This window comes from Mesoplodon densirostris, chromosome 4 (assembly GCF_025265405.1).
Source record: "Mesoplodon densirostris isolate mMesDen1 chromosome 4, mMesDen1 primary haplotype, whole genome shotgun sequence".
NCBI classification, from domain to species: Eukaryota; Metazoa; Chordata; class Mammalia; order Artiodactyla; family Ziphiidae; genus Mesoplodon; species Mesoplodon densirostris.
The window spans coordinates 56293227-56319183 of NC_082664.1; the positions used below are offsets into that span (position 1 = coordinate 56293227).

General features: G+C 35.6%; 1 protein-coding gene across 2 annotated transcripts in view; it reads left to right on the forward strand.

The window, feature by feature from the left end:
• MIS18BP1 (MIS18 binding protein 1) overlaps positions 1-25957 on the forward strand; it is a 61557-nt gene that overhangs the window by 26997 nt on the left and 8603 nt on the right. For both annotated transcript variants that reach the window (XM_060096272.1, XM_060096271.1), the window contains exons 9-12: positions 2935-3799; positions 13145-13308; positions 19107-19264; positions 20889-21037. In XM_060096272.1, the coding sequence (XP_059952255.1) occupies positions 2935-3799; positions 13145-13308; positions 19107-19264; positions 20889-21037 (1336 nt within the window). The remainder of the gene's footprint in view (positions 1-2934; positions 3800-13144; positions 13309-19106; positions 19265-20888; positions 21038-25957) is intronic.

Below are 25957 nucleotides of genomic sequence, written 5' to 3' on the forward strand. Positions count from 1 at the left end.
GTTGTATAAATTTATGCCAATTCTACCTTGATCTTAAAATGAAGAGTTTTACAGAACTTCAGGAGTTCAGGACTGCTTCTGCCAAAAACAGCACCATACTGGATATAAATGTACCTTTATGTCACTCCCCACCCCACCATACCCTATTTCCCTGTCCCCCACCCCCATTGAAACTATGCTCATCCTTTGTAGTACAGAGAAAGGAATAAATATGTGGATGACTGCTTGCATATAGCTAGCAAAACTTCATTCCTTAACTGTTGCTCCAGTTCCTTCTCAATCCTTCATTTTATCAAAAGTCATCCTATTTCTCGTGAATTAGGCATACTGCTTGTTGTCATTGCTAGACCTCTTCAGTATTCTGGAGTCCTGGGGCTACAGCACCTGTTATATACTTTTTTACTCTGAAATTTAAAAGATCCCTAAAAGTATATCTAACTTTGAATTATTTATTAGTCTTCTTCAGTCTTAGGTCTTTATCATTTCCCTACCCCGACTCCTTCCTTTCACCTATAGTACTGTTTTTCAGGAATTTGAGTCAAATTGTGAATATTATTGGTAAAGTATTTGAGAATACAAATGTAAAAGACTAAAGTTTGGTAATTTACATGCCAGCTGTGTCCATAGGAAAATCGTTCAACAAACATTTTTAAAGCATCTTCCATGAACCTTGATCTATGTTAGCTGTTAGGAACTTAGAGATGAATAAAACGAGATGCTTCTCCCTGGGAAGCTCAGTTTAGGGGAAGATATTACTGTATTCTGTTTTGGATGTATCATTTTTCCAGTGTGATTCATTAGATCATTGTTTTATGAAACTATTAAGACAGTGAGTGTCTTCTTGTCACATACATTATTTTGAATGGTGGTATTTGATGCTGTTATTGTTTGTATTATTATCATTATCATTACACTTTCCATGGGAAAACCACTGAAATATTAAAAAAACCACATCTAACATTAAACAACTGAGGTTATGCAAAGGTGCCAACCAATGATAATTTAAGATGATATAATTGTGTGTGTGTATTTTAATGATTTACCTAAAGTTTTGTTTTGTATATTTAGTGCTGTAATCTATATATTATAGTATTGCTCTTAAAGTACTTTATTTATCTGTTATTATACTTAACGGTATATTGTAAATGATTATAATATCAGCCTTCCTCACCATACTGTAATAATCTCAAGAGCAAGGAGGACCATCCATTGTGCATCTTCAAGTACAGACTTCTATGAACTTAATACCATAATTTAGTTTTGTGTAAGTGTGGATTTTCAGAGTAATTTCATTGAAATCCTGCCTACCAGAATTTAAAGAATCTTTTCTCTACACATTTGCAAGTTTAAAATTTCATGTTGAGTTAAATCCATCAGCTTAATAGCATTTTTTTCTATCTTATTTCTTCTAGGTGAAAAGAAATGAAAGTGAGGAACATTTATAAGTGTTTAAAGAAGTAGAGAGGAAATAATACTAACACTACTAACTTCATACAGCTTAGGTTGAAGTATCCAGAATGGTCTAAATCTTTATTCAAATTATTTAATAAAACGAATAAAAATATTCAGAATAAAAAGGTTTTCAAAATTAGAAAGTTCAAAATTTTCACATTTCCAATTGAACATTTGAATCATGTTTATATGAGGAATTAGAAGAAAACTCTTCCTTCATCATATGAAGATACATAATTCTATTGAGAAATCATGTAGAAACTTTCTTGATTACTTTTGTCTAGTGCCACTTCTCCATGAACTATAATTTAGAGGCTTCTTTTTTCCCCAGCATTCAGTGTTACCCATCAGTCTTTCATTTTGTCATTCATCTTGTAAAATGTCACATAATATGTGTAGGTTGTTGGAGTACTTCACTATGATGATTGGTGTGATGATTTACAATTTGTATATATTTATAATCGTATAATTTAAAGTTAGAAATTAAATTAGTTTGGCTTCTGGTTTCCTAAGTTTCAAATTGGAGAGTTTCTCTCATTTTAATTTGCTTTCTTTAACCAGTGACACAGTATAATAAAGATTCCCAAGTTCTGCTTTGGTTGTTAGCCCATGATGCTTCATGGAGTTTTGGGGGATTCAGCAAAAATATATCTCTGTGACCACCACTGGGGATGCCTATGGGGCCATGCAGATGGAGTTCCATGTTTTCCTAACTCTCCTTAACTATGATAGCTTCTGTTCCATATATTACATACCTAGTAAGGTTTTAGCAACCCTAGTGGTTTTCCTTATGTCTTCTTAATATCTTACTTCCAAATTTAACAGATATTTAGCATCTGCTATATATGTGAAAGACTGTACTAACTCCAGCAAAAAAAAAAAAACGAAGACAAAATTCTTACCATTAAGAATTTTTTTCAGTTGAAAGATAAGAAAAGTATGTTAATTATAATTCAGGGCACACTGTCAAACATATTATTTGAAAGTATTCTGGAAATTTGATGGAGAGCTTTCATTCAGTTGAGGGAATCAAGACAAAGTTTGTGGATAGGTGGGTTAGAAAACAGAAATAAAGCAGGTTATAGAACAGAATTGAAGCAGGTGGTAAGTGAAGGAAACTTTCCAAGTAGAGTGAATGACATTAATGAAAGTTGAGAAGCAGTGGATTAACAGACGTAGAATATCATTCAGATTTGGGTACAGTGAGTGATTAGAACTATATTGAAGACCAGGCAGAGGAACTGTGTACACTAAGTAGACTGTGAGACGTCATGGACAGATTGGTATAAAAATTAGTAAATGTTTACAATTGAAAGGGCAGTGATCTGAACAGACCAGTGCTTCAGGAAGATTAATTTGGTGGTAGTGTATAAAATGGAGTTTGTGGGGAAAGAAACAGTGTATTTCGGAAATATTTTTTCTATATCTTGTTTGTAGCTAATTTGAAATTTTGATCTTTGGTTTTGTCTTATGAAATTAAAGAGAGAACTGAAGAATCCAAAGTATCCGTTGATATTCTAACATCAAGGGAACAGTTTTTCTCAGATGAAGAAAGAAAATATATGGCTGTTAATCAGAAGAAACCTTATATTTTAGTAACACCACTCAAATCTAAAAAAATTATAGAGCAAAAATGCATGAATTATAATCTGTCCCTTGGCACCATTAAAGCAGTAACAGATTTTGCAGTGCAAAAGCATGAAAAAGAAAGTAAATCAAACTTAAGTGAACCTACAAGTCCAATCAGCAAGCCCGCAAAGACTTTAGAAAGTACATTTGAGTATAGTGTGGGTCATAAAAGTAAAAACAAGGAAGATTGTAGTGAATGTGATTTACTCACTGTCAACCAGAAAATAAAAATACCTAGTCCTAAAAAGGAACAAACAGTCACCTCTGACTTTAAGAAAAATACAAGGTTATCAAAATTGAAGAAAACTGAAAATCAAGTAACTGTGTCATTTTACAAGCATCAGTCCTCATCAGATTTGTCTGATGAAGAGAGTGAAAAAGGAAAGGAATTTAGAAGGAAAGCTGGGGTTGTTAAGAAAACCAGAGCAAGAAATACCAAAGAAATAGTGGTTCACTTGAGAAAAAGCACAAGAAAAACAAGGACAATCCCAGTGATGTCTGAATCTGAAACTGAAGAGAGTGAAAATGAACTTCATATGAAACAAAAGAAAGCTAGATGTTCTGCTAAAGAAAATCTTCAGAAATCTGATACTAGCAATGAGCTTCCAGTTATTGAGACAATGGGATCTGGCAAGACGAACAGGTATTCCTTAGCATGTCTACCTGGCTTAATTCAGGATGAGGAATGGAATAAGAAAGAATTACAGAAACTTCATTGGTAAGTAGTCAGATTTGACTCTGAAATATCTAGAGTGGCCACAAAACAGTTTACAACATAAAAACTCCAATAACGGGCTGATTTAATGACTTCTATTTGTTAATATGGAAGATGTCCTCCAAAAACACATGGAGAGAAATTAAAATTGATATAGAGAGTAGAGGGAGAGTACAGGTAACTTCTAACTAGGTTCTTTGTGGCCATCTATATAGCCTACATGTGAGGAAAGTGAAAGTGACCCTCTTTTCATTCCCATTTAATAGTTCAAGACAGTCCCCTCCCCCTCCCCCCTAAAAAAGGGTAACTATGTGAGGGGACAGATGTGTTCATTAATTTGATTGTGGTAATCATTTCACAATGTATATGTATGTCAAATGATCACATGTACACTTTAAATATATAGTTTTTTTTGTCAATTATACCTCAGTAAAGCAGGGGTAAACAATTTCAACACAGACAAATGCAGCTCTCTCACTTAGCGTCACATTTTAAGGAATATTTTATAAGTAAATTTACTATTATAAAACCTTAAATTTGAATCCAAATTTGTAGATTATTTAATACAGTCTTTTCCCCCTCATTTATAGAAGAGAAATTAGTCTCAAAAATTCAGTGATTTGTCCAAGGTTTCTTAATTAGTGCTGCTTGATAAATCAGGTATGATGAGAATTGGATTTAGCTACATAGACTTGAAAAGCAGTTTCAGTAGTGTGGTAGTTAGTATTGGAAGCCAGATCATAGTTGAGAGATGAAGAGTGAATGAGACAGTAAAGACAACCTAGATGGACAACACAAGAAATTTGGCAATAATAGGGAACAGAAGAATGCATAGTCATAGAAGACAGTGTGAAGATAAGGGAACATGTATGTTTAGTTGCTTTCTTGCTTGTTTGTAAGGTGACTCATGCCAGGGTATAATGGTATGTTCTTGGAAATTATCTAATAGAAAGGAAGATATGATTGATGAAAGAGGGAAGGATAACATAGAAACATGCCATGTTTGGTGTTCCATTCTCTTGTGTACCCCCAACTTTATAACATTTGGAATTCATTTTCAAATCTACCTTCTCTTCCTAAGGCATCTTTGTGCCACTGTACTCTTCCTTTCTCGATTTCCTAAATTTTCCTTCTCTATCTTATTTTCAGGCAGAGAAGGTTTTCTTATTCTTCAGACTTCTTGGTTTTGGCTGCTTGCTTTCTAACAATAGTGTATTCCTCAGTGATCTTTTCATTCCAAAGTTCTACTTTTCCTTTTTGCACAGGGACTCCCAAATCTGTGCCTCTGGTCTTGAATTCTTGTAGTTAGGTTTGTTTTTCCCTTTGCCTGCTGGACATCTCTACATAAATCTCACCTACAGCTAACTTAATATGTCAAAAACCAAACTTATTTTCCCCTGCCTGTTCACTTTGCCTGACATTCCTGTTTCTGAATATGTAATTCTTCTAGTCAACTAGGTTTAAACTCTTTATTATTATTGATTTTTAATCTAATTTTTTAAATCTATTTTTTTAAAAAATTAAGAAGCTGCCAGCTATACTTAGGCAATATTGTGGGTTCAATTCTGGACTACTGGAAGAAGGTGAATATCTCAACAAAGAAAGTCACATTAATTTTTTTGGTTTCCTGGTGCATATGAAAATTATGTTTACATTATACTGTAGTCTCAACTGTGCAATAGCATTATGTCAAAAACACCAGTGTATATACCTTAGTTAAAAAAATAATTTATTGCTTAAAAATGCTAATCATTTGAGCCCTCAGCAAGTTGTAATCCTTTTGCTGTTGGAGGGTCTTGCCTTGATAGCATTTCACCCACAGTAGAACTTCTTTCAAAATTGGAGTCAGTCCTCTCAAACCCTGCTGCTGCTTTATCAACTAAGTTTATGTAATATTCTAAATCCTTTTTTGTCATTTCAACAGTCTTCACAGCATCTTCACCAGGAGTAGATTTCATCTCATGAAATCACTTTCTTTGCTCATCCATAAGAAGCAGTTCCTCATAAGTTCAAGTTTTATCATGAGATTGTAGCAATTCAGCCACATCTTTAGACTCCACTTCTAATTCTAGTTCTCTCGCTATTTCTACTACATCTGCAGTGACTTCATCCACTGAAGTCTTTAACTCCTCCAAGTCATTCATGAGGGTTGGAATCAACTTCTTCCAAACTCCTGTGAATGTTGATATTTTAATAGACCTCTTCCCATGAATCACGAATATTCTTAATGGTGAATCCTTTCCAGAAGGTTTTCAATTTACTTTGATCCATCAGAGAAATCACTATCTATGGCATCTGTAGCCTTAGGAAATATATTTCTTAAATAATAAGACTTGAAAATCAAAATTACTACTTGATTCGTAAGCTGCAGAATGGATGTTATGTTAGCAGGCTGAAAACAACATAAATCTTGTACATCTCCATCAGAGCTCTTGGGTGACCAGGTACACTGTAAATGAGCGGTAATATTTTGAAAAGAATCTTTCTGAACAGTAGCTCTACACAGTGGGCTTAAAATGATTCTGTAAACCTTGTTGTAAATAGATGTGCTGACCTCCAGGCTTTGTTCCATTTATAGAGCACAGGTAGAGGAGATTTAGCATAATCTACCTAAGGACCCTAGAATATTCAGAATGGTAAATAAGCATTGGCTTCAACTTCAAGTCCCCTGCTATATGAGCCTGTATCAAGAGAGTCAGCCTGTCATTTGACTTTTCCTCCTTAGCTATAAAAGTCATAGATGGCATCTTCTTTCAATAGAAGACTGTTTTGTCTGCATTGAAAATCTGTTGTGTAGTGTAGCCACCTTCATTGATGATCTTAGCTAGAGCTTCTGAATAACTTGCTGCAGCTTTTACATTAGCACTTGCTGCTTCACTTTGTACTTTTATGGAGACACTTCTTTCATTAAACCTCATGAGCCAACCTCTGCTAAGCTTCAGACTTTTCATCTGCAGCTTCCTCACCTCTCTCACCCTTCATAGAATTAAAGAAAGTTAGGACCTTGCTCTAGATTAGACTTTGGCTTAAAAGAATCTTGTGACTGGTTTGATCTTCTATCCAGATCGCTAAACTTTTTCCATATCAGCAATAAGGCTATTTGTTATCATTTGTGTGTTCACTAGAGTAGCACTTTTAATTTCCTTCAAGTACTTTTTCCTTTGCATTCACAACTTTGCTGACTGTTTGGCACAAGAGGCCTAGCTTTCAGCCTGTGTCAGCTCTTGACATGCCTTCCTCACTAAGCTTCATCATTTCTAGCTTTTGATTTAGAGTGAGAGACTTGCAACTCTTCCTTTCACTTGAACATTTAGAGGCCATTGTAGGCTTATTAATTGGCCCAATTTCAACACTCTTGCGTCCTCGGAGAATAAGGAGGCTCAAGGAGAGAGAGAGATGGGAATGGCTGGTCAGTGGAGCAGTCAGAACACACACAACATTTATCAATTAAATTCACTGTCTTATATTCGCGCAGTTCATGGCACCCCAAACAATACAAGAGTAGCATCACAGATCACATAACAAATATAATAATAATGAAAAAGTGTGTGACAGAGTCATGAAGTGAGCAAATGCTGTTGGAAATATGGCACCAATAGACTTGCTTGACACAGGGTTGCCACAAACCTTCAGTTTGTAAAAAACACAGTAAAGCAAAGGGCAATAAAACGAGATATGCCTGTACAGCCTTTTTCTTAACACTACTCTTTTTTTCAGACCTTTAATGCCTTTTGCCTGAACTGTGGAAGTAGCCTTGTGTTTGTATTTTATTCTGTTCATCTGAGTAATCTGTTTTCTACAACTCCAGATTAGTCTTAATATATAGTTGTGGTTCTGACACATCAAAAACCTTCACTTGCGTTCTTGCTCAAATTCAAATTATATAAAGATTTCTTCTGCCTTGCATTGAGAGTAATAGTTGACCTCAGTTATCCTTTCCAGCTGTATCCCCCATTATTTCCTTTAATAAAGGTTGTCAACCTTTGCTGTATGTTCAGATCATGCAAGGAAATTTTTAAGTTCCTAGACTACAGAAATGCCAGTTCCCAGTAAGATGAGTAAGCATACTCCACTCTGTTTCTTCTATGCAGCTGTAACACCTGGACAGAATTCTTGGAACAGCTTTTTGTTGACTCAGGAAGATAAATAATAATAACAAGTTGATAGGGGGAGACTAGAATTTTAAGAACCACCAAACTGGAAGTGAATTTCCAGTTTTTCCTCTAGATATTCCCCCAAGCTAAACTCAAGGCCACCTAAAACCAGGAAGTGGTGGGGGGGGGCATTGATGCAAGACAAAGAGAGTTCAAAGAGAAGCCCTTCAGTTATGGCTTGAACAGGAAGGGGGATTACTAACACTCAGAAACAGTAGAGGAAATCTCTCAGTTGTTTCTTTTTCTTATCTCCTTTCTCTTATAACACAGTACCCATACAGTGCAGCAGGAGCAAGCATCACAGCATCAGTTGGGGCCCACACATACCTAAAACTCTGAAAGTGCGGAACCTTCCTCTCCAGTTCGAGTAGAGGTCTCAAAAGGGTGGGGCAAACCATTTTGCAATTTTCTGTTTCTGTCCTCTGCTTGGCCCTGGAGAAAGATACAATTGTATAAAGTGTGCAGCAGAGCTGGGTAACTAAAACAGCAGGTTTCTGCCAGAGAATCAAAAATGGGAACCCTAGGGAACCAAAGATTGCAGAGAGGGAGGACCTAGAGAAAGCAACCCTATAAAGTTGTTTATGAACTTTTAGGCTCACCCTTGAGTTGCCCATTTGTGGATCTGACCCTAAACAGCATACCCAAGACTTTGAGAACTGAACTAAATGGTAGACCACCACGTAGTTTCCAGGCCATCCACCCAGTGTCCAACATGCAGTATATCCTAATAGCACTGCAAAGCTTTAAAAATGGAACTGACACTGAAACTGCAACCACAGAAGACTGACTGGAATTTATAGCTCAGGTTACAGCCAGGTTGGTTGCCTGCTAAAACAAAAATATTAATATTCTCTATAAAATATATATAAGACCCAGAGTTTTATCATTCAAAATGCCTAGGAAATAATCCAAAATTACTTAGCATACAAAGAACCAGGAAAATTTCAACTCTTATGGAAAAAATAATCAACAGATGCGAATGCTGGGATTGACACAGATGTTGGAATTATCTGACAAGATTCTGAAGCAGGTATATAAAAATGCTTCAGGAACTAAAAGCAAACATGCTTGAACAGAAATTTATAATGTCTCAGCAAGAAATAGAAAATGTAAATAAGGATCAAATGGAAATTTTAGAACTGAAAAATAAGATAATCAAAATTAAAAACTCATTGGGTAGGCTCAACAGCAGAATGAGATGAGATGAGAGAGGAAAGAGGCAGTCAGTATCGGGAATGGAGGAATAGGAAGACAGATGGCAACTCTGGGTAAATACAGTAGACTTCTCTTGAGTTCTTGCAAATTCAGTAGATAGCTGGAGTGGTTATACTAATACTAATCAAAGATTTCAGTATGAAGAAAATATCGAGGATAAAGAAGGGCATTACAAAACGATAGAAGTGCCATTTCACCAGGAAGACTTAACAATCCTAAATGTGTATGCACCTGAGAACAAAACCTCAAAATACATGAATCAAAATCTGACAGAACTAGAAGGAAAATACTGAACCGAAAAGAGTCAAATCCACAATTATAGTTGGAGACTTCAGTGTTCTTCTCTTGGTAATTGATGGCAGTAGTAGACAGATAATTAGGGTATACAAGAACTGAACAACACCATCAACCAGCTGTGCTAGCTGACATTTTGGAATAGTGTACCCAACGGAAAAAACACATTATTTCTAAGGATAGGTGGATCATTCACTAAGAACATTTACTAGGTCATAAAACAAATCTTAACGAATTGAATATAACAAGTTATATAAAGGGTGTTCTCTGGCCATAATTGAATTAAACTACAAGTCAGTAAAAGAAAACAAAAAAATTCCAAGTGGTTGAAAAATAAATAACACACCTATAAATAATCCATGGGTCAAAGAGGAAGTCTTAAGGGAAAATATTCTGAACTGAACAACAAAGAAAATATATCAAAATTTGCAGTGTGAGCCCAGAAGTTCATAAACAATGTTACAGTTTCGTTTTACGTAGCTCATTTCTCTGCCTGATTTTCATGATGCTTTTTTCATAAATGAAATTGTGGTATGATCTTATAGTGAGTGGACTACTGAGTAATAAAAAGGAAGAACTATTGATACTTGTAACCACTTGAATGAATTTCAGAGGTATTATGCTGAGTGAAAAGTGCCAGCCCAAAAGGTTACATACTATATGATTCCATTTATGTTATGTTCTGGAGAAGACAAAACTAAAAACAAAGAAAATGGATCAGGGATTTCCAGTGGTTATAGTGGTAGACCACAGAGGGGTAGCACTGGGAGTTTTTTTCAGTCTGATGGAACTGTTCCATCTGTTCTGTTACATATCTGTTAAGATTCATAGAACCATACCCAAAAAGACAATTTTACTTAAAATGTTTAAAAAGTGCCTAGACTGCATACTATTAAAATATTCAGATATGGCAGGTTTGGGTTTGGGTTAGGCTTCTCTAGTTTTTCACAGCTTTGACCTGCAGCTATTTCTTTGAAATTTACTGTACTATAAATATGACCTATTTATCATTCCCTAACCATATGTAGTTCTTCCTTGTCTTCATTTCTTTGCCAATATTGTGGCCTCATTTTCACCTGTAATATTTTTATCCATCCTTCAAATTTTATCTCACATGTCACCTCCTCCCTGTAACATTTCCTTGTTATCACCTATTCCTACTTTCCACTCAGTTAGATATAATGCCTCTTTCTTACAAACAACATAAAGCAATTCTAATGCTGACTTCAAAGCAAAATAATCACATGAGGAGCTTTTGGAAAATGCAAAGGATTGCCACCCCAGACCTACTGTATTGAAATCTTCAGGGATAGAGTCTATGAATCTGTTTGCTTATTTTACTTGCTTGCTTGCATTTTGCTATAAGCTCCTTAAGTGATTCTTAGTTGCAGCCCACTGTTTTGTACCCCCCATCATGCTTATAACCTAGTAGAGTAGACAGATACTTAGCAAATAATCCCTGTAAGAAGTTTATGACAGTATTTATCAGGGAAATCTGACTTAGTTTAGGCAAATACTAGAACTAAGATTTGAAGGTTAAATAAGAAGTATTTAAGCCAAAGATTCATGATAAGTACGTTTTAAATTAAGACAGTGTATGTAAAAGTAGAAAGTAAGAGAGCATATTTAAAAATACTAAAGGCCAAAATGACTGGCATACAGAAAGTGAGGGAAGAGCTGTAGAGGATGAGAATAGACAGGCAAGGAAGAACATAGGTCATATTTCGGTTTTTATGCTTAAAAATGATGAAGTGATTTTTAAGTAGGACTGGAGTGATATGATTACATTTGCCTTTTTAAATTATCTGGGATTAACTAGAGGAGATGTGTTCATTACAGACTAATTTCTTATTAAGTGCATTAAGTATTTTTATTATGACAATATAGTCCTTTTAGGCAATCCTAGACTTGAATGTTAGCTATGTACACAGATAGGGAAGCTTGAGCTCCCTCCCTATAGTTCTCCACTTTAGAACACATGTGGAATGATTAGTTATGCAAGAGTAAAACATTTGTTAAGTGTTCAATGCCCATAAGTATTTGTTCTCCTTTTATGCATCGAGTGAGTGGTATTCTGTAGTTAGATCATATCTGTTCACAAAAGTTGATTCTTAAGTTTTCAGGAATTTTACAAATTAAATGTTTCAGAATCATTATTAAAAATTAAATTATATAAACTAAAGGTTAAATAAATTTATTAGAAACAAACTAAAACTCTAAACTCATCACTTCCTGATTATTTTACTATATTTTATTATCTGTGCCCTTGAGGTTCTTTACATCTGTCATATCTGTGTAGTGGAAATTCTATATAATTGTGTGCTGTTGCACATTTCTTACTCCATGTTAGTAACTTGAAATCAGCCACAATAGGAGTATTTACAATACAGAAATTGACATACACTACAAATTGGGGCTTTTTAACCCCAGAGAACTAGTTGTTAAAAATTTACCAGCATAACACTGCATAGGTTAATTGGTGTAGTGTAGTCTGAAGTCAGGCCATCTGTAGATCTTTTCTGGCAGAACTATCAGCCTAACCACAATATATAAAATCTCTTGGAGGGGGAGGGCAGTAATATGTATACCAGGTTCTAAATACAGTAAGTCCCCTACATCCAAACCTTCAAGTTGTGAACTTTCGAAGATGCGAACATGTGTTCACATGTCCAGTAACATAAGTTACTTCACATGTCTGGTGTATACTGTCACGTGTGTGCATCCTTTACAAGTTGTGCTTTTGTGTGCTTTACTGTACAATACTGTATCGAGTACAGTAGTACAGTATGTTTATTTCAAGCCCAGGATGTCCGGAAGCAAATGTAAAAGCAGTGGTGATGTAGCTGGTACTACTGTACTTTTCAAGGTACTTTAGTGTAAGAGTAAAAATGTTTTCTTTATTTTCTGTGTTCGTTTTTTATGTATTATTTGTGTGAAAAGTAATATAAGCATATTACAGTATAGTACTATATAGCCAATTGTGTTAGTTGGATACCTAGGCTAACTTTGTTGGACTTACCAACAAATTGGACTTAAAAATGCAGTCTCGGAACGAAATTCATTCATATGTAGGGGACTTACTGTAATCATTTGCAATGAGATTTTAGAATGTAACTCATTTGTTAAATTGGGGAACTACCTTATATTGACTTAGTTTTTTTCTATTTCAATTTTCATTTCCCTTAAGTATTATATCTAAAATATTGTGTTCTATAAATTATAATATAATGAAAGCAAGCGTAACACTTTTTAATAAGAGTTTGTAACATGGAGTATATAGAAACTAGGAGCTTGTCTTCCAATATAGTTAGCACCAGTAAGATTTGTGCAGCAGTGTACAAAAGTTAGTCATGCTAGAGTCCCCCCAAAGATCTAATCACTGATTAGTTGGACTTAGGAAAAAAATATTGAAAGATTGGGCATGGTTTTTCAGGTTTAATAGACTACAACAAAATAGAAGGTATCTATTAGATATGTACACTTACATCTTTGTGTTTTAAGCATTAGAGTAGTAGGTTATTAAGTGGAGACAATACCGTCTTCTTCCTAAATAGTTATCTAGAATGATTTTGATAAAATTCCTTCAGCTCAGTAATTCTCCTTGATTTAGTGGTATGCCTTCAGAAGGTTATTTTTTTATTGAGTTGAATTTCTTGTTCTTTAACTGTTTTTTGGTCTTCCATAGTGCTTTTGCATCTCTTCCAAAGCACAAACCTGGTTTCTGGTCAGAGGTGGCTATGGCTGTAGGTTCTCGATCTGCTGATGAATGCCAGAGGAAATACATGGAAGATCCCCGAGGAAAAAGATCTCAGAAACATGTCACAAAGAAAAAGCCAGTCGACCCCAAAGGTAACCTTTGTAGGAAATAGTTTTTTCCTAGTTCTCAGTATCGATTTCTTTTTTTGAATTTTATTTTATTTATTTTTTTATACAGCAGGTTCTTATTTGTCATCCATTTTATACACATCAGTGAATATATGTCAATCCCAATCGCCCAATTCATCACACTAGCACCACCACCCGCCACTGCTTTCCCCCTTGGTGTCCATATGTTTGTTCTCTACATCTGTGTCTCAATTTCTGCCCTGCAAACTGGTTCATCTGTACCATTTTTCTAGGTTCCACATATATGTGTTAATATGTGATATTTGTTTTTCTCTTTCTGACTTCACTCTGTATGACAGTCTGTAGTTTCATCCATGTCTCTACAAATGACCCAATTTTGTTCCCTTTTATGGCTGAGTAATATTCCATTGTATATATGTACCACATCTTCTTTAATCATTCGTCTGTCGAGGGTCATTTAGGTTGCTTCCATGACCTGGCTATTGTAAATAGTGCTGCAGTGAACATTGGGGTGCATGTGTCTTTTTGAATTATGGTTTCCTCTGGGTATATGCCCAGTAGTGGGATTGCTGGGTCATGTGGTAATTCTATTTTTAGTTTTTTAAGGAACGTCCATACTGTTCTCCATAGTGGCTCTGTCAATTTACATTCCCACCAACAGTGCAAGAGGGTTCCCTTTTCTCCACACCCTTTCCAGCATTTGTTTGTAGATTTTCTGATGATGCCCATTCTAACTGGTGTGAGGTAATAACTCATTGTAGTTTTGATTTGCATTTCTCTAATAATTAGTGATGTTGAGCAGCTTTTCATGTGCTTCTTGGCCATCTGTATGTCTTTGGAGAAATGTTTATTTAGGTCTTCTGCCCATGTTTGGATTGGGTTGTTTGTTTCTTTAATATTGAGCTGCATGAGCTGTTTATATATTTTGGTGATTAATCCTTTGTCCGTTGATTCATTTGCAAATATATTTCCCATTCTTAGGGTTCTATTTTCGTCTTGTTTGTAGTTTCCTTTACTTTGCAAAAGCTTTTCTTTCATTAGGTCCCATTTGTTTATTTTTGTTTTTATTTCCATTATTCTAGGAGGTGGATCAAAAAACATCTTGCTGTGATTTATGTCAAAGAGTGTTCTTCCTATGTTTTCCTCTAAGAGATTTATACTGTCTAGTCTTACATTTAGGTCTCTAATCTATTTTGAGTTTATTTTTGTGTATGGTGTTAGGGAGTGTTCTAATTTCATTGTTTTGCATGTAGCTGTCCAGTTTTCCCAGGACCACTTATTGAAGAGGCTGTCTTTTCTCCATTGTTTATCCTTTGCCTCCTTTGTCATAGATTAGTTGACCATAGGTGCATGGGTTTATCTCTGTGCTTTCTATCCTGTTCCATTGATCTATATTTCTGTTTTTGTACCCCTACTATATTGTCTTGATTACTGTAGCTTTGTAGTGTAGTCTGAAGTCAGGGAGTCTGATTCCTCCAGCTCCGTTTTTTTCCCTCAAGACTGCTTTGGCTATTGGGGGTCTTTTGTGCCTCCATACAAATTTTAAGATTTTTTGTTGTAGTTCTATGAAAAATGTCATTGGTAATTTGATAGGCATTTCACTGAATCTGTAGATTGCTTTGGGTAGTATAGTCATTTTCACAATATTGATTCTTCCAATCCAAAAACATGGTATATCTCTCCATCTGTTTGTATCATCTTTAATTTCTTTCATCAGTGTCTTATACTTTTCTGCATACAGGTCTTTTTTCTCCCTAACTAGGTTTATTCCTCGGTATTTTATTCTTTTTGTTGCAGTGGTAAATGGGAGTGTTTCCTTAATTGCTCTTTCAGATTTTTCATCATTAATGTATGGGGATGCAAGAGATTTCTGTGTATTAATTTTGTATCCTGCAACTTTACCAAATTCACTGATTAGCTCTAGTAGTTTTCTGGTGGCATCTTTAGGATTCTCTATGTATAGTATCATGTATAGTATCAAACAGTGACAGTTTTACTTCCTTTCCTATTTGTATTCCTTTTATTTCTTTTTCTTCTCTGAATGCCGTGGCTAGGACTTCTAAAACTATGTTGAATAATAGTGGCGAGAGTGGACATCCTTGTCTTGTTCCTGATCTTAGAGGAAATGCTTTCAGTTTTTCACCATTGAGAATGATGTTTGCTGTGGGTTTGTCATATATGGCCTTTATTATGTTGAGGTAGGTTCCCTCTATGCCCACTTTCTGGAGAGTTTTTATCACAAATGGGTGTTGGATTTTGTCAAAAGCTTTTTTTCTGCATCTATTGAGATGATCATATGGTTTTTATTCTTCAATTTGTTAATATGGTATATCACATTGATTTGCATATATTGAAGAATCCTTGCATCCCTGGGATAAATCCCACTTGATCATGGTGTATGATCCTTTTAATGTGTTGTTGGATTCTGTTTGCTAGTGTTTTGTTGAGGACTTTTGCATTTATATTCATTGGTGATATTGGTCTGTAATTTTCTTATTTTGTACTATCTTTGTCTGGTTTTGGTATCAGGGTGATGGTGGCCTCATAGAATGAGTTTGGGGGTGTTTCTCCCTCTGCAATTTTTTGGAAGAGTTTGAGAAGGATGAGTGTTAGCTCTTCTCTAAATGTTTGATAGAATTCACCTGTGAAGCCATCTGGTCCTGGACTTTTGTTTGTTGGAAGATTTTTAATCACAGTTTCAAATTTCATTACTTGTGATTGGTCTGTTCCTATTTTCTATTTCTTCCTGGTTTAGTCTTAGAAGGTTATACCTTTCTAAGAATTTGTTGTAACTTCTCCTTTTTCATTTCCAATTTTATTGACGTGAGTCCTCTCCTTTTTCTTGATGAGTCTGGCTAATGGTTTATCAATTTTGTTTATCTTCTCAAAGAACCAGCTTTTAGTTTTATTGATCTTTGTTGTTTTCTTTGTTTCTATTTCATTTATTTCTGCTCTGATCTTTATGATTTCTTTCCTTCTGCTAACTTTGGGTTTTGTTTGTTCTTCTTTCTCTAGTTCCTTTAGGTGTAAGGTTAGATTGTTTATTTGAGATTTTTCTTGTTTCTTCAGATAGGCTTGTATAGCTATAAACTTCCCTCTTAGAACTGCTTTGCTGCATCCCATAGGTTTTGGATCATTGTGTTTTCATTATCATTTGTCTCTAGGTATTTTTTGATTTCCTCTTTGATTTCTTCAGTGATCTCTTCGTTATTTAGTAACGTATTGTTTAGCCTCCATGTGTTTGTGTTTTTTACATTATTTTCCCTGTAAGTGATTTCTAATCTCGTAGCATTGTGGTCAGAAAAGATGCTTGATGTGAGTTCAATTTTCTTAAATTTACTGAGGCTTGATTTGGAACCCAAAATGTGATCTATCCTGGAGAATGTTCCGTGCGCACTTGAGAAGAAAGTGTAACCTGTTTTTGGATGGAATGTCCTATAAATATCAATTAAATCTGTCTGGTCCATTGTGTTTTAAAGTTGGTATTTCCTTATTAATTTTCTGTTTGGATGATCTGTCCATTGGTGTAAGTGAGGTGTTAACATCCCCCACTATTATTGTGTTACTCTTGATTTCCTCTTTGAAAGCTGTTAGCAGTGGCCTTATGTATTGAGGTGCTCCTGTGTTGGGTGCGTATATATTTATAATTGTTATATCTTCTTCTTGGATTGATCCCTTGACATTATGTAGTGTCCTTCCTTGTCTCTTGTAACTTTCTTTATTTTAAAGTCTATTTTATCTGAAAGGAGTATTGCTAGTCCAGCTTTCTTTTGATTTCCATTTGCATGGAATATCTTTTTCCATCCCCTCACTTTCAGTCTGAATGTGTCCCTTGGTCTGAAGTGGGTCTCTTGTAGACAGCATATATATGGGTCTTGTTTTTGTATCCATTCAGTAAGCCTGTGTCTTTTGGTTGGAGCATTTAATCCATTCACGTTTAAGGTAATTATTGATATGTATGTTCCTTTTACCATTTTCTTAATTGTTTTGGGTTTGTTTTTGTAGGTCCTTTTCTTCTCTTGTGTTTCCCACTTAGAGAAGTTCCTTTAGCATTTGTTGTAGAGCTGGTTTGGTGGTGCTGAATTCTCTTAGCTTTTACTTGTCTGTGAAGCTTTTGATTTCTCCATCAAATCTGAATGAGATCCTTGCCAGGTAGAGTAATCTTGGTTGTAGGTTCTTCCCTTTCATCACTTTAAGTATATCATGCCACTCCCTTCTGGCTTGTAGAGTTTCTGCTGAGAAATCAGCTGTTAACCTTATGGGAGTTCCCTTGTATGTTATTTGTAGTTTTTCCCTTGCTGCATTCAATTCTTCTTTGTCTTTAATTTTTGCCAATTTGATTACTGTGTGTCTTGGCGTGTTTCTCCTTGGGTTTATCCTATATGGGACTCTCTGCCCTTCCTGGACTTGGGTGGCTATTTCCTTTCCCATGTTAGGGAAGTTTTTGATTATAATCTCTTCAAATATTTTCTCGGGTCCTTTCTCTCTTCTTCTTCTGCGACCCCTATAGTGCAAATGTTGTTGCGTTTAATGTTGTCCCAGAGGTCTCTTAGGCTGTCTTCATTTTTCCTCATTCTTTTTTCTTTATTCTGTTCCACGGCAGTGAATTCCACCATTCTGTCTGCCAGGTCACTTATCCGTTCTTCTGCCTCAGTTATTCTGCTATTGATTCCTTGTAGTGTATTTTTCATTTCAGTTATTGTGTTGTTCATCTCTGTTTGTTTGTTTTTTAATGCTTCTAGATCTTTGTTAAACATTTCTTGCATCTTCTATATGTTTGCCTCCATTCTTTTTCCGAGGTCCTGGATCATCTTCACTATCATTTTTCTGAATTCTTTTTCTGGAAGGTTGCCTATCTCCACTTCATTTAGTTGTTTTTCTAATGTTTTATCTTGTTCCTTCTTCTAGTATATAACCCTCTGCCTTTTCATCTTGTCTATCTGTGAATGTAGTTTTTGTTCCACAGGCTGCAGAATTGTAGTTCTTCTTGCTTCTCCTGTCTGCCCTCTGGTGGATGAGGCTATCTAAAAAGGCTTGTGCAAGTTTCCTGATCAGTATCAATTTCTGATCACTCATTAGATGTATTTTCTATTTATCCATGTGTTTTATTATAGGTATTTTTTGTTGTTTTTAGAATTTTAAAGCTAGGAAGAACTCCAAGGATCATCTGTTTAATTTTTCAGTCTGACCTAGCTACTTACATCAGTAGTAGCCTTAGCAGCCTTGTGCTTTGAGTTTGTTCTAGGAAATCTGCAGTTGGATCCGGAGATTTCAATAACTGGATTATTGTTCTAAGGGTCTAAGTTTATTTGAGGCCACTTGGGTAGGGCCCCCTAATAATTCATAATACAACTCAGAATAAATTTAGTTTTTATAGTCCCCAGGAGTACACACTCCTGGCCAGAGTTTCTGCCAGAGAAGTCCTATAACAGGCTTTAGGGAATATTCAGTATACCTGTCCTAATTCAATAAGGTTTATATTTTAGCAAAATCAATAAGTTAGGTAGTCAGTGAGAGAAGTGTGAGAGGCAACCTTTCTCACAGGTAAAGAACCTTTTCAACCTCACGCTACCTAATCCTAATGTAATTTCTTCCTGAGTAGTCTTGTAATCTAATCACATTGCGCAGATCCCAGTGTAGAAAGAATCATTTGTTATATCAGAGGCTTGGAAATATTAACAACAGAGACTGAGTTTATTTAATGTGAATACACAATTCAGAATTTACAAAGGCTGTTCACCTTATAGAGCAGTTAGTATAAATGACTAAATCCTTATCAAAATGTTTTTCTGATTCTTAAGACAAGATCAGTGATTCTGATAAGAAGCAAACTATTAAGATAACTGCCAAAGTGGGAACTCTTAAAAGGAAGCAGCAGATGAGGGATTTTCTGGAACAGTTGCCAAAAGATGACCATGATGATTTTTTCAGTACACCTTTGCAGCATCATAGAGTACTGGTAAGCATCTTAAATGTATGAAATCATTGTTTTCTTTATACTGACTTTTGTATCTTTCATTTTATGTATGGTTAGTGTTCATCCCTAATATTTAGGCCAAGGATTGATAGCCCTCACTGATATGCCAAAGTATAGTATAGTAAAGTATAGTATAGTATAAGAAGCAGTCTGATGCCATCCTCATCAGTGGCTAGAGTCTCCCCTTCAGTGGGGTTCAGAAGTAATGGTTGTAGAACCAAATAGAAAATCCAGAGATAGACCAAACATATATATTTAAAATTCATATGCAGTGAGGCAAACTTAGAAAGGGGGGGTGATAAGAAAAGATTATTACCTATTGCATAGTAAATTGGGAGGAGGGATTAAGTGACAGCATGAGATTGACAGATTTGAATGTATACAAGAATTTTTGTAGTATGAAAAATCACAAAACTAAAAACTTCAGTGACTGGGATAAAATATTTGCAACAGATAAAGACAATAATATGTATAATATAAAAAACTCATTCAGATGTTACTGGAATAATAAAAAGTATCAAACTCACAGGAAAAAAGCAGGCAAGAAGAAATTCAAAAGGCTGAATGAACACTTAGGGGCATTTTAACTAGCTATCAAAGGAAAACAAAGTAAATTATATATATACCTTCTAAATTACAGAATCTTTTAAAAAAATAAGTTAAAATATTCACTAATAAAAAGCAGTAGGCATGTTGATATAGTCATATGCCAGTGTATACATAATTGAATCTTAGCTTTTGGAAAGCATTATGGCAATATATGAGAGCCATAAAGATTATATCTATTCATGGGAGTTTATCCTAAGAAATTCAAAAGAAGGCAAAAATCTTCACAAAGGTACTCCTTGTACATTTATCTTCACAGCAAAAAGCTGGAAACAATCTATATATCCAGTAAGGAGGTACTTCATAAACACAGTTAAATATAGTGCAGATATTAAGTGCAAATCTGAGACTTTCTAGACTCTAAATATAAAATGTTAAGAATATTAAGATTAAAGTGATGCAAAAATGGATGGATATAGACAACTGGACTATTAAGCATAAAAACTGAGATTTGTTTTAGTGAGCTACACTTAAGGGTAATTTTTTTCTTCTGCCCATTTCACAGTGTTGTTAAATCATCTCCAATTTTAAAAGGCTACACAGTGATTTAAGAATTTAGTAATAACATCATTATCTGGGCTCTCTTTTTGCCTGCACAGGTTATGAAGGGAGGTATTTTAAGGGAGCCATCTGAGACTCTTACTATGTTCTCTGCACAAAAACCATGGTCCTTTAGGCATTGTACCCTTTATATTATTCCCCCATCATTTCAGGTTCTATATATGTTTTGGCCTAAATGCAACAGTAGCAACATTTTAAAAGCAATAGAAATAGCAGTGAATTAGTTCATTTTCTGTGGCAGAAGTCCACTTTTTCTAAGGTTTTAATATAAAGGTAAGTAAAATCTTAATTAAGGATTGAATTACTTGATTGAATTAGTTACTCAGTTGTGAAATTATAAGACAGAAAACAACTTATCATCCCCCCAAAAAAACAATTCATGATAATGAGGAATTCCATTTTTAGGAGTGCCTGTCAGTAATATATATTTGCTTTCTAGTTACCAAGTTTCCGGGACAGTCAAGAAGAGGATGATATTCTGCCAAATATGGACAGAAATCCAACAACTCCATCATCGGTTATCTTTCCACTGGCAAAAACTCCTCAGTGTCAGCATGTCAGTCCTGGCATGCTAGCCTCCATAAATAGGTAAGTATTTGTGCATATGATACTGTAATTCTCTGCATCAACTTTTAACATTCCATGAGTTGAAGAGAGTAGATGTCAGTAATGAAAGGTGTCATCATTATTTTAAAAAAATCATGAAAGAATAGTTCCTAGAATTCAAGGATGGACAGTTTCCACAAGGAGGGGTGTTATTCAATAGTGTCAGTACACAAGTGACACTTTACATTAGATTCCAAATGGGTCAAAGTTTTGCCTGTAAAGAATTAAACTATAAAATATACCTTAAAAACACCTTAGAGGGCCTCCCTGGTGGCGCAAGTGGTTGAGAGTCCGCCTGCCGATGCAGGGGATACGGGTTCGTGCCCCGGTCTGGGAGGATCCCATATGCCGCGGAGCGGCTGGGCCCGTGAGCCATGGCCGCTGAGCCTGCGCATCCGGAGCCTGCGCGTCCGGAGCCTGTGCTCCGCGACGGGGGAGGCCACAACAGTGAGAGGCCCGCATACCGGGAAAAAAAAAAAAAAACACCTTAGAGAATTTTTTTATAACCTCAGAAGAACCAGAAACCACTAACAAAAAGTATGATCAAGTCAATCATATAGCAAATAAAACATTTTACCTGGTACCAACCACCATAAACAATCAAAAGACAGATGACAGTCTGAGAAAACAATCTGTGGAACTCATCACAGGAAAAAGGCTAATTTCCCCGTTATAACACTCCTACAAATAAACGAGAAAAGGAAGGCCATTCTCATGCATTACTAGTGAGAAGGTAAATTAGTTCAGTCTCTGCAGGCAGTAATTTGTTGATATCTATCAAAATTATAAATGCATATTCTCTTTGACTTAGCAATCCTACTTCAAGAATTGTGAGTGTACCACTAATTCATTGCAGTATTGTTTATAATGACAAAAGACTGGAAACAAATGTCCATCAATTAGGGACTAATCAAATAAATTCTGATACATTATGTAGCCATAGAAATTAATGAAGAAATTCTTTATGTACTTATGGTAAAATGTCCAAGGTATATTAAATGCAAAAAGTTAGATGTGGTTAATTATGTGTTACCATTTGTATAAATTGGGACTGTGTGTGTGTGTGTATACTTGTGAGTGCTTTTATGTGATTAAATATAAAACAGTTGCTTTTATGTGATTTAAATATATTGCTTTTATGTGATTAAAATCACATAATTACTTTTATGTGATTAAATATCTCTGAAGGGATACATAAGCAACTGAAAACATTGGTGATCCTTAGGGAGAAGAACTAAGAAAGCTTGGGACAAATAAGAGGAAGACTTTTGAATTTCACATGATTTGAACATAAGCATTATTTTGAAATATAAATAAATAAAATTAAGAAAACATATGGGTGGCCAACAGTCATATAACACAGAGAAAAAAATGGAAAATGGTAAAAATGAGGCCTGAAAATAGGCTATTCATTTGGCAATTAAGCAGGCCAGTGCTGATCTTGTTAAGAGCAATTTCCATGGGGTGTGAGAGATAGAAGCCAGATGATCATGACTGAAAAAAAAAAAGCACTTAGTACTCTCATGAAGCTTAGTGAAATTTTAATTTGCATTTACTCAGCAAAAAACATAATTTTTCCCTAGCAATCCACAAATTATTTTTTACTTTTAGTATTTAGTGCAGGTGAAAGTATATTGAGCATATAATTTTTTAAATTTTTTTAAATTTATTTTATTAAAGTATAGTTGATTTACAATGTTAATTTCTGCTGTACAGCAAAGTGATTCAGTTATACATATATATATTCTTTTTCACATTCTTTTCCATTATAGTTTATCACAGGATATTGAATATAGTTCCCAGTGCTATACAGTAGGACTTTGTTGTTTATCCATTCTATATATAATAGTTTGCATCTGCTAATCGCAAACTCCCAATCCATCCCTCCCACACCCCCTCTCCCCTTTGGCAACCACAAATCTGTTTTCTCTGTCTGTGAGTCTGTTTCTGTTTGGTAGATAGGTTCATTTGTGTCACATTTTAGATTCCACATATAAGTGATATCATATGGTTTTTGTCTTTCTCTTTCTGACTTAACTCCACTCTGTATGACAGTCTCTAGGTCCATCCATATTGCTGCAAATGGCATTATTTCATTCTTTTTCATGGCTGAGTAGTGTTCCATTGTGTATATGTACCATATCTTCTTTATCATTCATCTGTCGATGGACATTTAGATTACTTCCATGTCTTGGCTATTGTGAATAATGCTGCTATGAACACAGGGGTGCATGTTATCTTTTTGAATTATAGTTTTGTCTGGATATATGCCAAGGAGTGGGATTGCTGGATCATATGGCAACTCTATTTTTAGTTTCTTGAGGAACCTCCATAGTGTTCTCCATAGTGGCTGCACCAGTTTACGCTCCCACCAACAGTGCAAGAGGGTTCCCTTTTCTCCAAACCCTCTCCAGCATTTATTGTTTGTAGATTTTTTGATGATGGCCATTCTGACTGGTGTGAGGTCATACCTCATTGCAGTTTTGATTTGCATTTCTCTAATAATTAGTGATGTTGAGCATCTTTTCATGTGTTTGTTGGCCATCTATATGTCTTCTTTGGAGAAATGTCTATTTAGGTCTTCTGCCCATTTTTCGATTGGGTTGTTTGTTTTTTTCGTGGTTGAGTTGTATGAGCTGTTTGTATATTTTGGAAATAAAGCCCTTGTTGGTCACATCATTTGCATATATTTTCTCCCAGTCTGTAGGCTTTTTGTTTTGCTTATGGTTCCCTTTGCTCCACAAAAGCTTGTAAGTTTGATTAGGTCCCATTTATTTATTTTTGGCTTTTATTTCTATTGTTTTGGGAGACTGATTAAGAAAATATTGGTATCATTTATGTCAGAGAATGTTTTTGCCTATGTTCTCTTCTAGGAGTTTTATGGTGTCATGTCTTATATTTAAGAGTTTAACCCATATTGAGTTTATTTTTGTGTATGGTGTGAGGGTGTGTTCTAACTTCATTGATTTACATGTAGCTGTCCAACTTTCTCAACACCACTAGCTGAAGAGACTTTTTTCCATTGTATATTCTTGCCTCCTTTGTTGAAGATTAATTGACCCAGAGGTGTGTGGGTTTATTTCTGGGGAGCATATAATTTTGGACACAGTTTTTAGTAAGCACTTTGGCCAAATCATTAGCTTTAAAATAGTCATCCCTTTGGACCTTGAATTTTATTTCTGAGGAAATGTGAGGTTGTATGTATGTATGCACATTTGTATGAACAAAGATGTTCACCACACAATACTGAAAATTTGGAAATGACCTAAATGTCCAACAATAAGGAAAGTCAAGAAATTAGGATTTGTCAGACTTCCCTGGTGGCGCAGTGGTTAAGAATCTGCCTGCCGGGGCTTCCCTGGTGGCACAGTGGTTGAGAGTCTGCCTGCCAATGCAGGGGACACGGGTTTGAGCCCTGGTCCGGGAAGATCCCACATGCCGCAGAGCAACTGGGCCCGTGAGCCACGGCTACTGAGCCTGCGGGTCTGGAGCCTGTGCTCCGCAACAAGACAGGCTGCGACAGTGAGAGGCCCGCGCACCGCGATGAAGAGTGGCCCCCGCTTGCCACAACTAGAGAAAGCCCTCGCACAGAAACGAAGACCCAACACAGCCATAAATAAATAAAGCAAAACTGTCAAAAAAAAAAAAAAAAAAGAATCTGCCTGCCAATGCAGGGGACACGGGTTTGAGCCCTGATCTGGGAAGATCCCACGTGCCGTGGAGCAACTAAGCCTGTGTGCCACAACTACTGAGCCCACGCTCGAGTCCGCGAGCCGCAGCTACTGATGCCTGCATGCCTAGAGCCCCTGCTCCGCAACAGGAGAAGCCACCGCAATGAGAAGCCCGTGCACCCCTACGAAAAGTAGCCCCCGCTCACCACAACTAGAGAAAGCCCGCATGCAGCAACAAAGACCCAACGCAGCCAAAAATAAAAAATAAAATAAATTTTAAAAATAAAGAAGAAATTAGGATTTGTCCATATAATAGAATAATATATAACAATTTAAAATGATGCCTTCAAGAATTTTTAATGATATAATGTTCAGTGGATAATTTTTAAAAGCTAAGAAATAAAACTACATACAGTATGATCCCAGTTTACATAACATGTATTCATAAGAGAAAGGAAATTTCCTGACCAAAAATATCACCAGCCATTATCTCTATATTGTAGAATTACACTGATACAGGTTGTGACATTACTTTTTTATATGTATCACTTTTACAATTAAGGAAAATGGCTTTTTTTCCTTATAGAGCATATGATGGGCTCATTTATATCAAGAATATATTTCCTAAAACTTCTTTATTTTTAAAATATGAGTTTCCTAGACCTCTTCAATCTCTTGACTTCACCAACTCTAGCAGTTAGTTTCCTTCTCATAACAATATTAAGTAACAAAACAGTTTTTTTTTTATTAATCCCGAAGTCTCTGGTTTGTTCAGGACAACAGACCCATGAGGTGCTGATCCTGAACCACTGGCTAGGCTTATTCACTTGCTATGCAGCAGAGTTTGTGGTTCACATTACTATCTTAATATGTCACACATTTACACATTTCTACACGTCATACCTTTAAGGTTGCTCCCAAATAGTCATAAAGGAAGGGATAGTCAATCATATAGGATCTTGAAGCCAAAAGAGAGTATTAGAATTGGTGTTCAGCTGTATTTACTGTCATAAGTAATTGTTGGGGAAATTGAGAACAACATTACATGTGGCTTCAGTTTTCATCTGTAAATTATGAGTCAAGCTTATTTGCAAAGAATGAGAAGGGAGAGAGATAAGGTAAAAAAAAATGAAAAAAAAGTCTTAGTTGGTATGGGGGATATAAGAAAGATGTAACTATGTAGAAATAAAAGGCTTATGAGCTGAACTGAAGACTAAACACAGTTGGAAGC